We start from the raw sequence: 15,706 nt of genomic DNA on the forward strand, positions 1-15,706 counted from the left end.
CATCCCTGGGAGTGTTCCAGGCCAGGTTGGATGGGGCTTGGAGCAGAGCAGCCTGGTGGGAGGTGTCCCTGCCCAGGACAGGGTGGGAATGGCTAAATTTGTCCTTATTTTTCCCCTCTCTGTGTAGTAGTTTTATTATAACAATTTGTGGTTGAATACTCAGGGATGGAGAAATTCCATTCCCTCCTGTAAACTGCTATTCCTGCACAGAAATTTGGATTTGCCCTGCAATGCCTGGAGCAAGGAATGTGTATTTTTCCAGGATCTGGGAGAAACAGGAAGGCTTGGAGCAAGGCAAAGTCATCAGTGTAGATGTAGCTTGTGTTTGGTCTGTGGTAACTGTGGAGTAGATTCCTGTGGAACAGCTTGGAATTGCATGAGTAAATGTTCCCAAGTAACCAATAAAGTGATACAAGAGATGTTGATTGTGCTCATAGCTCCAGCTGATCCCAAGGCTTGGAACAGCTCAGAGCCTCTCCCTGTGCTCAGTCTCTTCACCTGCTTTTAGAGCACAGGTTGGACTTGGTGACCTCAGAGGTATTTTCCAACCAGATTGGATCTGGGATTGAAATGGAAACAAAGTCAAGAGCTAACTCAGCAGGTGTAGAAGTACACAGAGGTGAGGGACCTGGGACAAGGGCTGGAGGGACAGGTCACAGGGAATGGCTTCCCACTGCCAGAGGGCAAGGGCAGGAATTGCTCCCAGGGAGCTGCACTGTCCTGCACACAAAGGTACCTGAGCATGCAGGGGCTGTACATCTCTGCACAAACTCCTCCTCCAGCTGCTAGAGGAATTCCAAGGAAATACCTGCAGGTTGCATTTTTTCCTTTATTAGACTCTCTAAATCCCAAAGGAGATTATGCCACCAGGGAAGCTCCACCAGGACGTCAGTGCCACCATCAGACCAGCCTGCTCTGTATCCAGGGGCGGCTCTGGAGCACATCCTCAGCCTCAGGCAGATCTTGGTGTGGGGAAACCTACTTATCCCAGCAAACGCATCCGAATGTTTCCCTGACTGTACTAACCCATGTGGCAGGAGAATCCTGACACAGCTGGGAGCAGCACTGATGCCCCTAAGCCAATCCCAGGGATGCTCAGATCTCTGTAACCACCTGATGAGCTTTGCTTTGTTGAGAAAGCAACTGAGCCCCGAAACATTGGTCAGGGAGGTGATTACAGCTGGGCAGCACAGACCAGAGCCACTGCTGCACCTCCTGAGAGCATCCCCTGCCCCACATTCCCACTGGTGGCTTCCTCTGGCTTCTCCTTTGACCCTTTAACCCTGTGAGTGAGACCATGAGGTGCTAATGAAGGGAAAACTGTCCATGCTCTTAGTGACCTGTTCGCATCAATCAAGGCCGAGTTGTCCCATCCATGTGCTGCTCTTACTTCCAGAAGATCTTCCCAGCTTCCCCCACCTGCACAGCACCACTGGCCACGAGCTGCAGGGCAGCAGGGAAGGCTCTGTGCTCGGCCTCCTTCACCCTCTCTGACAGGGTCTCCTCCGTGTCTCCAATCTTCACCGGAACTGCCTCCTGGAAAATGATGGCTCCAGCGTCCACTTCCTCCTGCCAAAGCAACAGCCACAGAGGTCTGGGTGGGTGGGAGAGCAGAGGAGGGGCCAGGTGGGATGGGAGTGTGTCCACCTGCCTCAAGGATCTGCGGGGGATGGCAGCACAGGGAAGGTGAGTTTGGGATGATGGGAGAAGTGCTGAGGTGTTGGGACTGACTGCAGCAGAGAAGGTTGTGTGGAGACCTCAGAGCACCTGCAGGAGCTGAAGGGGCTCCAGGGAAGCTGCAGAGGGATCTGTGTTAGGAGCTGCAGGGACAGGACAAGGCCAAATGGGTTCAAATTGAAAGAGGGAAATTTAGGTTAGATTTTAGGCAGTAGTTTTCCCTGTGCAGGTGGTGAGACCCTGGCACAGGTTGCCCAGGGAGGCTGTGGCTGCAGTGGAAGAGGAGGGAGTTACTCAGCATTGCCCAGGGTGGGACAAATCTTCCCTGAGCTGATAAAAACATGTCTGTTTGGAGTTGAGGTCTCTGGGGGTTGTTTGCCTCTGTTCCTGGATCACTCCTTACAAATCCCATCTCTTGTGCCACTTCCAGTGAGGATTTTTGTTTGTTTGTTCACATATTTGATTTCTCTCCACAGCAAGAACCAAGGCAAAGTGTAGGTTTGGGCCTCACTTAATAACAATTTTGGCTTAGCCAAGGCCTCCCATGGCCTTGATTCCTCACTCCAGTGGGTGGAAGGAAGCACTGGGATGCTTAGGGAGGAAATCAGCAATAGCCTAAACCCCTGGATAGACTTCATTGCCAGTTCCTTCTCCAGGGGCAGCAAACTGCAGCACAGATTAGTGTGTAGTATCCCTATGGTGCATCCATAGCGCTCTGGATGAACCAGGGAAGGAAAATGAGATGGTTTAAGGGTGACCTGAGCAGGCTCCGAGGTGAAAACGTTAGGGAATGCAGGGAGGGAGAGGGAGGTACTTACAGCCACAAAGTGCACAGTGCAGCCTGTGACCCTGACTCCTGCCTGCAGCACCAGCCTGTGGGCATTGGCACCCTTGAAGGACGGCAGCAGGGACGGGTGGATGTTCAGGATCTTGCCTGGAAGGTTGGGAGAGGTTACTGGCAGTGCTGAAAGCCAACAGAGGGACAAAACACACCTGGGAACAAGCTTTGCACAGCTCTTGGTGGCATTGCAGCCAACCAGCCCAAAGTGCTTCAGTCTTGTTGTTCCTGCATGGTGAGAGGTGCAACCAGCGACGGCTGATGCCATGGGCAGAGCTCATAGCTTCAGTCACCACTGACTGAGTTATGGATGTGGCTGTTCCCTCCAGCAGCATCTGCTGCTTCTCTTCCTTGAGCATAGTCACTGAGGTGGGAAAAGGCCTCTGAGACCACCAAGTGCAACCTATGACCCATCAGCACTTGTCAGCTGGTCCAGAGCACTGAGTGCCACGTCCTGAGCTCCTTGGACACCTCCAGGGGTGGTGACTCCACCACCTCCCTGGGCAGCACATCCCAGTGCCTGACAGCCCTTTCCAGGCAGCTCCTGAGGTGTCTGGCCAGAAGCTTGGCAAGGCCCTGCCACCCAGAGCTGCCCTGTGTGGTGGTTTGACATGGACCCCAAGCAGCTCCTCTGGCAGGGGAGGAGTTCTCACCTGCCCTGAGGTTTCTGCACAGGTCTCAGGTCTCCCCAGCCTTGTTTTGAAACTGTTTCTCACAGATCCAAGCTCACAAGACCTGCCTGTGCCCTTGGCTTCCTCACACATCCACAGAGGGAAGGGGGAAACTCTGCCTTTGTCTCATCTTTCCCCTTACAAGATGGGAAGAGTCACTTCCTGCAGATTTGGTCCTTCTCTGTATTTCTGGCCTTTGTCCTGATAACCCCAAAATGCCTTTGCCTGAAGGCACAGATCACCCTTACCTTCCCACTTCTTCACAAAGGGCCCCGAGAGGATCCTCATGAACCCAGCCAGGCAGATCAGCTCCACAGAGGCTTCCTGAAGGACTCTGTCCACGGCAGAGTCGAACTCGGAGCGGCTCGGGAACGCTGTGTGCTCAATCACCTGCAGGGCCAAACCCACAGGGCTGAGCACAGGGAGCTCAGCGAGAGGAACAGCTCCCCAGTGATGGACACAGACATGGAGGTTGTGTTCCTGCCCACAGAGCTCATGACCACCAACAGGGACTTGGGTATTGGCCCCAGCACTTGGACACCATTCAGTAACCTGCAAGTGTAGGACTTGAGGCCAATCCAAAGCTGTGTTTTCCATCCAGGGCATATCCCCCATTTTAGCAGGGAGAAGGCAGCACTACCTAACTTAAACTATCCAGTCTCTTAGATAAAGGACACAGCCTCAGGCTGTGCCAGGGAAAGTTCAGGTTGGCCATCAGGAGGAAATTTCCCCATGGGAAGGGCTGTCAGGCACTGGGATGTGCTGCCCAGGGAGGTGGTGGAGTCACCACCCCTGGAGGTGTCTCCACTGAACTCAGGACGTGGCACTCAGTGCTCTGGGCTAGCTGAGAAGAGGTGATGGATCCCAGGCTGAACGCAATGGACTTGGAGGCCTTTTCCAACCTCAGTGATTCTGGGATAATTTGCAGTATTGTCTTGGCACAAAACCAACACAGCACTGGATCCACTGGCACTAAGCAAGGAAGGAGTTTGCTGTTGGGTGCTTTGCCCAAGGGGACAAGTTCATGTCAGAGCCCAAAGCTTCCTATTTGTCTTCCCTGACAAAACTCATCACCTCACAGCTGGAGCCTGACCAGCTGGGAATGCTCACCTTGGTAGGAATTCCAGCCCTCTCAGCTTTCCTCAGCCCCTCCACTCCAGGTTTGTTGGAAACCACCAGGACTATCTGTGCAAAGCTGGTGGTTTTCTTCGTGCTGTTGATGAGAGCTTCCAGGTTTGTGCCTGTGGGAGACAAAACACACCTGGATGACAAAATAGTCATGGATACTGAGGTGTTCCTGGGGAATAAATACAGGGAGCAGCTGGAGAGGCTGGAAACAAGCAGCAGTGTAGGGGAAGACCAAACCAAACAGCTCCAGTGTAACATTAACCCTGTTTTAATTGGTCTAGCTGGGAGCTGAGTATGAAAGCTGAAGGCTACAAGGATTTCCTGGTAACTGTGCTTGGAAAGTGTAATTTATAGCATTGGAATGATGGTGGGAGTGAGTGGGAATGATGGCAAACCATGGAGTGACTCCATGGGAAGGGGAAATACTGATCCAGCTGTGAAATATGTCCCTATAGGGCACCTCAGTGGATGCCTGAACATGGATATGTGCAAGAATGTGGAGGTAAACTGGACACAGATGCAACTCAGAGTCTGTAGGGGAGGTTAAAATCATCCTATTTGTGACTGGAATGAATCCAAAGGCAAAATCCCTTCCTCCTGTTCAAAGCCAACAGGGAGGACTGCGAGGACTTTACATCCAGGCTGAATTTCCCTCTCAGTGTTCTGCTGGACACTGCAGTGAAGGACGTGGTTCTCACCTGTCCCAGAGATGAGTACAGCAACCTTCACTTTGTTGGCCTGGATCCTGCCTTGGATGTGGCTGGGCACAGACAGGGACCGGTTGGCCTGCAGGGCTCGGAGCAGGTTATGGACCTGCACGCTGTCAGAGCCTGAAGATGTACAAGAAAAACATCAAAACACAACAGAACAACAGGTAAATAAAGGGAGAAACAGTGAGAGGAGAAAAATACCCGTGGGAGACACAATGAAATGAACTGGGACTTTAACACCCCCTGAAAAAGGCCATGGAGGTGCCAGTGAGGAGATTTCCAGATGATCACCAAGAGGACTCAGCAGTGAGGGGATTGAGCTCTGGGCTTTGGGATTTTTTTCCAAGGAAAACCATAAAGTACCAACCTTTTTGTATGGGGACAACTTTCCCAATGATCCAGGCTGTCTCCTGTCTCTGTATGTCCTTGAGGACCTGCTGAGCCATCTCCTTCTGGACCACCAGCACAGCTCCGATCCCACAGTTGAATGTCCGAGTCATTTCCTCCTCAGAGAGGTTTCCTTCCTTATGGAGCCAGCAAAAGACTTCAGGGATCCTCCAGGTCAGAGCATCTGAAGGGAATTGAAGACACAAGGGGACATCACTACCAGTAGACAAAGGGTAAAATTATTGGAGTATGAAGAGGCAAAATCTGTCACCTGTCTGCCCCCAGTTCCAGCATAAAAATACGTCTGGACAGAGGAATTCCACTGACAGGAAGTTTCTTGTCATGTTCTCTTTAAAACAGTGTTATCCTATTTCTATAGAACCATGGAATTCCAGAAGGTTTGGGTTGGAAGGCCCTTAAAGCCCATCCAGTCCCACCCCCTGCCCTGGGCAGGGACACCTCCCACCAGCCCAGGCTGCTCCAAGCCCCATCCAACCTGGCCTGGAACACTGCCAAGCACAAACCTTTCTCACCACATGCTGTGGCTGATCCAAGCCAGGACATGCCTGGCATCACCTGACGTGGCCTCAAGCACAGAGGCTCCCACATCCATCCACACTAACACAAGGATTTCTCCATAGCTTTGTTTTTTCTCACCTAAAACGACACCAAAGGACTCTGGGAGGACTCTGGGGATGTTCTCCAGCAAACCTCCCCCAGTGATGTGTGCGTAGGCCTTGACGTGGCCCGAGCGCAGCACAGGCAGCAGAGTCTTGCTGTAGAGCTTGGTTGGGATTAACAAGAGGTCTCCTGTGGTGAGAGAGGATGAAAAAACACCAGTTACAACACAGAAAGAGTTGGTAATCAATATAAAACTGAGGCAGTCTCAGAACACCAATTTTCTGAGTGCTAATGAGCAAAGTTCTGCAGAGAAATACATAATGTTCTGCCCTGGTTACCACACAGTTAGTGCTTCCCTCCACATGTGATTCACAGGGAAAAAGGATGAAAATTAGTTATAACTGGAATATTTTTTGTTTAGTCCCTGAGAAAAGCTACAAACCAAAGAGCTGTTGGAAGGTTCAAGCTGCAATGCAAGAAATCAGAGGTACCTAAAGTCTGATCCCCAGAGGCACCAACAGGAGAGGAGAAGTCCAAGGATGACTTTTCCACGATCTTCCTCACGAGGCTGTAGCCGTTGCTGTGAACTCCAGAGGAAGCTACTCCGATAACCACATCCCCATCAGTGATCCTGTCCAGCTGGGGCAGCATCTGCCCTCGCTCCACGGCCCCCACGGCGAAGCCAGCCAGGTCATACTCCCCTGGGGGGTACATGCCAGGCATCTCGGCCGTCTCTCCTCCTGTGGCACACAGGCAAAAGGGCTGCTGGGAAACCAACTGTGAGGCTGGAGTGTCCCTAGTCAGAGCTCTCAGCTCAGCAGGCATTGACAGACCTGGGTTGTTAGCTGCAGAGTCATGGAGTCATAGGAGGTTTGGGCTGGGAGGGAATGTAGGGAGCATCTCATCCCACCCCTGCCCTGGGCAAGGACACCTCCCACCAGCCCAGGCTGCTCCAAGCTCCATCCAACCTGGCCTGGAACACTCCCAGGGATGGAGCAGCCACAGCTGACTCTGTTCTCCTGGCCCTGCCCAGGACACCCCAACAATCCCCTGTGCCTGAGAGCATTGGCCAAACCCTCCTGGAGCTCTGTCAGCCTTGGGGCTGTGACCACTGCCCTGGGGAGCTGTTCAGTGCCCAAACACCTCTGGGGGAAGAACCTTGTCCTGATATCCAACCTAAATCTGTACCTAAATCTACCCTAAAATTAATTAAATCTAGCCCAAATTCCTACCTAAACTGGTATTATCTCTCCCCACTGGGCAGAGATTATGTTCACTGAAAGCACAGATGTGGCATTTTTCCCTCCTCCAAGACTCCTCATTCGAGCAGGAAAACAACCATACGAAAGCCATTTGCAAAGCTCTTGCCCAGGAGTTTTCCCATCCTCCCCAGCAGTGTCCCTACCCAGCAGAGCACATCCAGCTTTCCTGCAAGCCTCAGCAATGCCTGCAATGACTCCCTGAGCCACCTCCACATCCAGTTTGCCGCAGGCAAAGTAGTCGAGGAAGAAGAGAGGCTCTGCCCCCTGGGCCAGGATGTCGTTGACACACATGGCCACCAGGTCCTGGCCGATGGTGTTGTGCTTCTGACACTCCTGTGCAATCTGGAAAACATGGAGAGAAGCTCCTGGTTAGCTCTGAGAACCTGAAACATGAGGATCCTCAGCAAGGGGTGGAAATCTGCGACCGACAGGTCGTCATGTCCCTCAAGGTGGTTTGTGAGGAGCAACTTCAGTTGCTCTGTGATCTCATTCTACTCAGGAATTGCTCCTGTCTCCACTGCCAAGCCCAAAAGGCACCTGGAAGGGGACTGAACTGCAAAGGGTTTGGCTGCAGTTGGCCCAAACACAATACCAGTGGTGTAAGGAAATGTTTTTCCCCATGACTAATCTTTTTGAGGCCTTTATGAAACAGATCCTGATTAGCTATTTAACCTTTCACTGAGTTTTTTTTAGGCAAAATATCAACTTCTGCTTATTTATGCCACAGGTGTATTTAGCTCCTTTGCCTGAGGAAGTGCAGGATCACTTCTTATCCTCGTTTTGGGTAGGCAAATGGATAATTTTACAAGACAACTTGGTGTCTCCTGTTAAAACATTCTCCTTTATGTGCTGCTTTTGCTCCATTCGCATTACCTTGAGTTTGGTGCCCACACCATCAGTTCCAGACACCAGGATGGGATCTCTGTAACCAGCTGCTTTCAGGTCAAAGAGTCCAGCGAAGCCTCCAAGCTCTGCGTTGCAGCCTGAGCCAGAAAACAGGGAAAACAAGTCCAGTTGGACTCTCAGGAAGTTCTCCAGGATCTCCAACACAAATCCTCTCCAATACTGATCAACACGATTTGGCTTTGTCGAGAAGGAACTTTGAAAGGCTCTTCACAGAGCCACAGGAGCTCCTAATCTGCTTAGCCTGGCTTTGTCTTCTGAAGTCATTGTGAAGCTGAGGCTGAAAATCCCAAACCTGGTGACTGAACAGCCAGAGACTGCTGTGCCTTACACATCCCACCCTTGCTGTTGAGAACAGAGAACTGTGGTGACAGCTTGCTGCTGATTGTGCTGTTGTATGTCTCTCATTCCTCTCTGTGGATCTGGCTTTACTAGAAGGTTCTCAGCTAATCTGAAGCAAAATTAATGACACTTTAAGTCTATCCAAACAATTCCAAGGACTTTACAGGGCAAGATGTGCCTGAATCCCAACGAAGAAAGGGATGGATTGGTGCTGGTTTAACTGAGCAGAAGGTGTGTCTTGCATATCTAAGGGAACAGATCTCTGAGGACTTCTACATCGTACAACCTTTCTAAATTCACCTCCAACACTTTACAGCTCCCCTTGGGAGAAACAATAACCATGCAGTCAAACTTCACTCGAAATGGAGGGATTTTTGAGAGTGCTGAACTGTCCTTCCCAACACTCAGGAGAGTCTTGGACTTTGTTCACGTCTAACTCCACTCAGGAGATGTAATTTAGAGTCATTTGGGAAAGGAAATATTTTGAGGAAATCAGAGGTATCTGCTTACCACAGATGTTTCTTGTGCCACCCAGAAATATGCAGAACACAGACCCAGGAGCTTATCAGGACCAACTGCAAACCCTCATTGCCATGCAGTGACCCAAAGGGAAGAGAAGGTTCAAGCCTTACCTGACCTTGACGTGGCTGCAGCGAAAGGCTTAATCTTCTGAACCAAAGTGTTCCCTGCCTCGATGTCCACCCCGCTGTTTTTGTAAGTTAGGCCTCTGGAAGGAGGGGAAGAACAGCATGGCAATGATTGTTGAGTGCACAAACATACATCTTCCAATCAGATCTACCTCCTTATGGCTCTGAGGGGACTAACCAGGCAGGATCCAATCCTGCTGTCAAGTACAACTGGTTCAGCAACTCAGACAGTGACTTTCAGAGAGTCACTGAGGTAGGAAAAGCCCTCCCTGATCACCAAGTCCAACCTGGGACCCATCACCACTTCTCAGCTAGCCCAGAGCTCTGAGTGCCACGTCCTGAGCTCCTCGGACACCTCCAGGGATGGTGATTCCACCACCTCCCTGGGCATCACATTCCAGTGCCTTTCCAGGAAGAAATTCTTCCTGAACATATTATATGACTTGGTGCATATAAAGTGATTCCTAAGAGCTCATTTCAGGCAGGTTTAGGAGCTCAGAAGTTAATCATTTTGCTGTTTGGCACGTGATGTCACACCTAGGCCTGGAGATAGGGATTGGCATCCCAAGGAAAGAAGACATTGTGGCTTTGCACCATGCAGAGCTGCCAGAAGCAGTGACTGAATAGTTCCAGAGATTCTGAAAATGCCATCAGAGCACGAGGATCACAGGATCATTGAGGCTGGAAAAGGCCTCCAAACCCATCAAGCCCAACCTAGGACCCATCACCACTCTCAGCTGTCTCAGAGCTCTGAGTGCCACATGCAATCCTTGAAGTGCAAACCAGTACAAGACAGACATAAATGCCTACAAACCTCATCAAACAGGAATGATTTGTGTGCTCTGCATGGCAGTTTAAGCCAGTGCTAGGACAAGAGGCATTTCTGTGGTGAAGATCATTGATGGGTTACCTGGCACTGACCAAGACATGGTTAGAATCCCATCAGAACTGGCCCAGGTGTGATGCTACAGGAAAAGACAAAGCTTTCTGCCCTCACAGCACTGCTCAAAGTCTGGTGAGAGGGAAGCAATCACCACAAGCAGCTGTGAAGGGAATATTGGTCTGCAGCAACCAGAGGCCAAACGTAGCGTGAACGTGACAAACGTTCACCACATTTTCACCTTCTCTTTAAAAGCAGTTCAGCTTTTTTTATCTGCTTTGCTGCTTTAAATGAATCTAAGTTCTCTGAGGGATTTATTAAATATTCTACTTCTCTGAGGTGAAATGCATTAGGGACTGACCCTGCCAAGCTGCCCAAGAGGAGGTGAGGCCCAAATTTACAGCCAAACAGCACAGAGTCCAAAGTGGAATGGGCTTGGAGCAACCTGTGCTAGTGGGATATTCCCTGGATGGGGCAGGGAGTGGACTTGGAGGAGATTATGTCTCTCCCAGCCCAAACCAGCATGGGATTCTGTGACTGGAATGTGCCTGCTTGTCTGTTCTGCCAGTTCAGGAGCAGAACTTGGTGCACACTGCAGGGCACTGACTGCAAACAGCTCCCTGGCAAGCCCTGGATCCTCCCAGCCTGGCATTCCAGGCAGGAGACCTGCTGGCTGCGGCGCAGTGTGTGACAGAACTGCTCCTGTCTCTTGCCTCACACACTGACCTGGGCATTTCCTACCACAAGGCAAACCCCAGTTCCAGGTTTTCACACCTGAGGGAGAAAGAAGACTAAATACCAAGACCCTCGTTCAGTTAGGACATTTATTGATGGGAAGATTACAAGATGCTAAGCAGGACACACTGTCAGCAGCAATGGAACTGCTACTGATAACCAAATTAACTCATTAGCCAAAGGGTTTGGAGCTAACTGGACCAAGGACAGGAAGATCTGATTCATATTAGAGAAAAATGAGCCTAAAAACCTACAAGGAGCTTTGAGGAACCTTAAGAGAGGCAACAGGACTCACTGCTTTAAACAAAACCCCACACCCATGTGACCCCAGGCACTAAACACCATGAAAATGGAAGGAGGAAAAGGGAGAGATAAATCCTCAATTCTACCAAGCTGTTGGGCAGTATTCCAGTAAAATGTGCATCCCAACAAAATATGTATCGGGGTAATTTTAGCCAGTTCCAAAAATTCAAAAAGAACCTATAAATCAGCTCAGACTGTTCATATGTAGAATCATGGAATATCCTGAGGTGAAAGGGACAAAAAAAGATAATTTATCCAACTCCAGGCCCTGCCCAGGACAGCCCAAAATCCCACCCTGTACCTCAGAGCATTGGCCAAACACTCCTGGAGCTCTATCAGGTTTGGAGCTGTGACCACTTTTCATGATGTTAGAGTTCTGGACAACACAAATGCAGAGCAAAAGCTGCACCAGGAGTTATTCCTCAAGCACTGACGAGCTGAAAGGAGTTTTCCACCAGTTTGGAACCTGAAACTGCACTGAAGGTCTGACTGAACAGCAATCAAAAGGGATTCTAATGGCCAGAAACTAACCACACTAAGTTCCACCTCAGCATGAGGAAGAGCTTCTGTTCATGGTGGTGCAGAGCTGGGACAGCTGCCCTGGGAGGATGTGGAGTGTCCCTGCCTGGAGGCATCCAAACACCCCAGGAGGTGTCCCTGTGTCACCTGCTCTAGGTGACCTGCCTGGGCAGGGGCTTGGACTGGGTGAGCTCCAGAGGTTCCTTCCAACCCTGACTAGTCTGGGACTTCATGCCCAAGAAACAGAGGTTCACATTCTCCAAACCAGATCTAACAGCCCAAATGATTCCTGTGTGCTTGTCCCTGGACTTTAACCCAGATCTGGGAGAACAGGAACACGGATGAAGCCATCAAACAACCTCTTCCTCCCTTGGCTGCTCTTGCTGAGGTTGCTTGTAAGGATGGTGGTAGTTAAAACTTGTCTAGCTACTAACACCAAGCAGGGATGTCTCTAGGTCCCTTTCCCAGCAGCTGTTTTCATGGCAAGCATTAGGAATATCTACCTGGATTGCTTCAGGAAGGCTATGGCTCGATAGCCAATGTCCCTCCTGTAAATGGCCCCCCTGAAGTGGATGGCTGCCACTCCCTTGTTGGCCTCCTGCAGGGCTGTGGGCAGGTCCTCCTTGATGGCAGTCACTGTCAGGACTCTCCCCCCACTGGTCACCACTCTGCCATCCTTCAGGGCTGTGCCTGCGTGGAACACCTCCAGCCCCAGCTGCTTTGCCGTGGAGAGGCCTGTGGGTGTGGGCAAAAGGCAGAAGAAGCCATAGATTAGAACCTCCTCAGTGAGTATCTGCTCAGGACTTAGTGACTCAGAATGGAGTTCAGTGTGGTCATGCTGGAAAACAGGAACAGATTTGGGATAGCTACAGCTGGAGGAGAGACAAGAGGTGTTAGCTGACACAACACCTAACTCCAGCTGTGGTTTATGCCTCAGTGACATCCAGGCCACAAAACATCAGCACCAAGTGATGCAAGTTGACTCTGGTGTTGACTGAAGACTCAGTGAGAGTTGGTGATCAGCCCAGAACTACTTGATTTTGGCAGATATGAAATACCAACGGAGTGTGGAGAATTGAAATACACCAAGATAAACTGTGATGTGTGAAAACTCAGCCCCAGCTGACCCATACCCACAGCTCCTGTGGATCTGAGCCCCAGTGGTCACCTTCATCTGGCAGAGGAGAAAGTGGAGGGAGGGATGAGCCTCCTGCAGTTCTGCTCTGCTTACCTGTTATTTCCAAACCCTTGGGATACGCCCCTGGATAGCCCTCACTAGCCATGACCACAGTCACAGCTGCACTGTTCTCAGACCAAGCTGGCATGGCACTGGACAACCTCTTGCTGATGACTGCTTGCATCACCTCATACAGATCACTCCTGAGCAGTGGCAGAATCACCTACAAAATACAGAGCAGCAAATGGCACGGAGCAGACTGGGCTGTTTTCTCCCCTGACCTGTAAGAGACCCTGGTGCAGCTGTAAAAACGGCAGTCAGCATGTTCAGACTGTGGTGTCACACACACAGACCTGAATGCTCTTCCCTGGGGTAAGTTCTATGGGTAAGAGCTGTTACATGTGGAGGGGAAAAGGTAGAGGACAAAGAATCCTATTTGCTCAGAAGAACAGAACATTTTGAAGAAGAGAAATGAGTAGAAATTAAGAGTTTTGTTCTACTTTTCAACAAGGAATGAGGAAAAACGCAGAACCCACCCCAGAAAAGACAGGGAAGTGCTGAGTGCCACTCCAGTTGCCCTTTGTATATCCACATTTGAGAGCTGAAATCTCCTCTGCAATAAACCAATTTCTGACCAGAATAAACACCTCAAAGTTTAAATCTTAGTGCAATTAACTAATTATCATAGAATCATAGAATTTAAGGGTTGGAATGGACCTTACAGATCACCTAGTCCCAACCCCCTGCCCTGGGCAGGGACACCTCTCCAAAGTTGGGTAAAACAGTCGCAGATAGTCCCAGATCTTCCTCCTCTCGTACAAGTTGTAGCTACCTACAAACCAACTCACCTGACATTCTGGGTCACCAAATCTGCAGTTAAACTCCAGAACTTTAGGTCCATCCTTGGTGAGGATTAATCCAGCATAAAGCACACCTGGCAGGTAAAATGCAGTGAGAAACGACCTCAGCAGCTGCACAGCTCATTTGTGTGGAGCCTGTTGGTCCCAGGGTTCAAAATGAAGTCACCTGTGCTCACTTCAAGGGAGCTAAATAACTAAATCAGGCAGAAATGGTGACAATTTTGCAGCTTATCTTCCCTCCTGTTCTTCCATTATTAGCTATCCCCCACTAAAGAAATGACACCTATTGATTCCCATGGACTCCCCTGACACCAATCCCAGTTTCCACATGAATCAAGGCTTTCTCCCTTAACCTCCAGTGCCAGGAAAAAGCAAGGGTGTTTCTCCTTAAGACTAAACCCCCAAACCTCAGTACGTACCACAATAGGGAACACCTTCTTTCCTCATGCCATCCACAGTTCTCTGGAGAACAGTATCTCTGATTTTCTGCAGCAAATCCTTAGAAATCTAACAAAACAAGATTAGAAAACAGTTTGTAAGGACAGAGGGGTGAGTTTGCCTTCTTGGGAGCCAGCCAAGACACCCGGATGGTCTCCTGTGCACTCTGAGACGTTTCATCCGACGGAAAGCTAAGGATTTTCCTCTCTATTTTCACAAACAGAAGTTCCTTGTCAATATATTCCTTGGCAGGTTAATGGTTGGGTTTGATGATCTTAAGAGGTCTTCTCCAACCTTGATGACTATGAAACAGACACTAAACTACCTCAAGCCACAGCCAAAAATCCATCACTAGCTTTGTTTGGCACAAAATGAAACTGTGTTAGCACTTGGTTCTACTGATCAGCATTTCATAGCCCAATCCCTCGTAAGGCTGGAGAAATGACACTTCCACCTTTAGGATTAAAAGGAACTCAGGAGAAATGTCCTCTCGAGAAGCAAATTTGTTAGGTTATGGATGTTTTAGGCAGCTCTTTCCACCCCCAGGAGCCCATTCCCTCCGGCACCAGACAGGCTTTCAATCCATCTGTAGCCCCATCTTTCAATCCCTTCTGCCCTTCCTCATCAATCCCTTTTCACCTGTGGAGCTGGGGAATAAGCTCCCATCCCTCCTGTGTTGGGGCCTTCATCTCCATCCATCAGTCGCTTGTGGTCCTGGGCTGGAGGCATGGGAGCAATGGTGGTGCCATCAGTGAAGCACAGGCACTAGGAAACAAGGCGGATAGTTAAAATTCCAGTGTATGGATAAAATTCCAGTGTAAATAGTGCGTATGTAGTTGATTTTTGGTGTTGCAAAGGGATATTTGTCTTGACATCCAACCTGACCCTGTTCCAGTGCCCAAACACCTCTGGGGGAAGAACCTTGTCCTGACATCCAACCTAACCCTGTTCCAGGGCTCAAACACTAGGTCATCCCAAGGTCCCTCTGTAAGGTCTCTCTGGCTCCAGGTAGTGCTCAGCTCCTCCCAGTTTGGGGTCAGCTGTATATTTGCCCTTCAAGTCCCAATCCAAGCCACTGATGCAGACGCTGAAGCGCTCTGGGCCTGAGCATGTGCTCCGCACCACGCACTGTGCCAGCCTGGTGGGATCCCATTCACTCCAGCCCTTTGTGCCTGACAGTGTCTGTCATTTTGTATGACTTTCCTACAGAAACCACCTTTAATAAAACATCTAAAAGATTATAACAGCTCTACTGAAAACAAATCCTCAAAAGGTTAAAAAACACCCCAAACACTCCAGAATGGAAACTATTTCTTCCCTCCCCTTTCCTCCTCCCTGCCCTGGAAGGAAAGCACTAAATTCCTTTCAAGACTTCCTTTTCCTCGCTGATAAAGCTATTTACTTGTGAATTGTTTATAAATTCCTTATGGAGCAGTTGGTTTTATCCTTGGTATCTTCATACTGAGAGGCCTGGTGGGATCTGCTGCAGCTGGAGGGTGATGCTCCCTGAAGCTGCTGATATTCTCTGCCTGGACTATTGCTGGCTGTACTGCAAAGCATTTTATGAGGCTGATTTTAAAGGGTTCCCATGTAAATCAAGCAAGGGTT

The 15,706-nt window shown here is 49.9% G+C and overlaps 1 protein-coding gene across 1 annotated transcript in view; it reads right to left on the minus strand.

The window, feature by feature from the left end:
- Nucleotides 1-1,386: 1,386 nt before the first annotated feature.
- The window catches only part of GART (phosphoribosylglycinamide formyltransferase, phosphoribosylglycinamide synthetase, phosphoribosylaminoimidazole synthetase), a 21,841-nt gene continuing 7,521 nt past the window's right edge, over nucleotides 1,387-15,706 (minus strand). Inside the window, exons 6-21 of the mRNA XM_009076275.1 lie at nucleotides 14,738-14,863; nucleotides 14,080-14,167; nucleotides 13,649-13,734; nucleotides 12,855-13,023; nucleotides 12,127-12,358; nucleotides 9,172-9,266; nucleotides 8,168-8,277; nucleotides 7,438-7,636; nucleotides 6,524-6,772; nucleotides 6,069-6,221; nucleotides 5,392-5,595; nucleotides 5,013-5,144; nucleotides 4,297-4,427; nucleotides 3,435-3,576; nucleotides 2,496-2,611; nucleotides 1,387-1,569 (exon numbers count right to left, since the gene is read on the minus strand). Coding sequence (XP_009074523.1) covers nucleotides 1,387-1,569; nucleotides 2,496-2,611; nucleotides 3,435-3,576; nucleotides 4,297-4,427; nucleotides 5,013-5,144; nucleotides 5,392-5,595; nucleotides 6,069-6,221; nucleotides 6,524-6,772; nucleotides 7,438-7,636; nucleotides 8,168-8,277; nucleotides 9,172-9,266; nucleotides 12,127-12,358; nucleotides 12,855-13,023; nucleotides 13,649-13,734; nucleotides 14,080-14,167; nucleotides 14,738-14,863 — 2,415 coding nt within the window. The remainder of the gene's footprint in view (nucleotides 1,570-2,495; nucleotides 2,612-3,434; nucleotides 3,577-4,296; nucleotides 4,428-5,012; nucleotides 5,145-5,391; nucleotides 5,596-6,068; nucleotides 6,222-6,523; nucleotides 6,773-7,437; nucleotides 7,637-8,167; nucleotides 8,278-9,171; nucleotides 9,267-12,126; nucleotides 12,359-12,854; nucleotides 13,024-13,648; nucleotides 13,735-14,079; nucleotides 14,168-14,737; nucleotides 14,864-15,706) is intronic.

This window comes from Acanthisitta chloris, unplaced genomic scaffold (genome assembly GCF_000695815.1).
Source record: "Acanthisitta chloris isolate BGI_N310 unplaced genomic scaffold, ASM69581v1 scaffold19966, whole genome shotgun sequence".
Lineage (NCBI taxonomy): Eukaryota > Metazoa > Chordata > Aves > Passeriformes > Acanthisittidae > Acanthisitta > Acanthisitta chloris.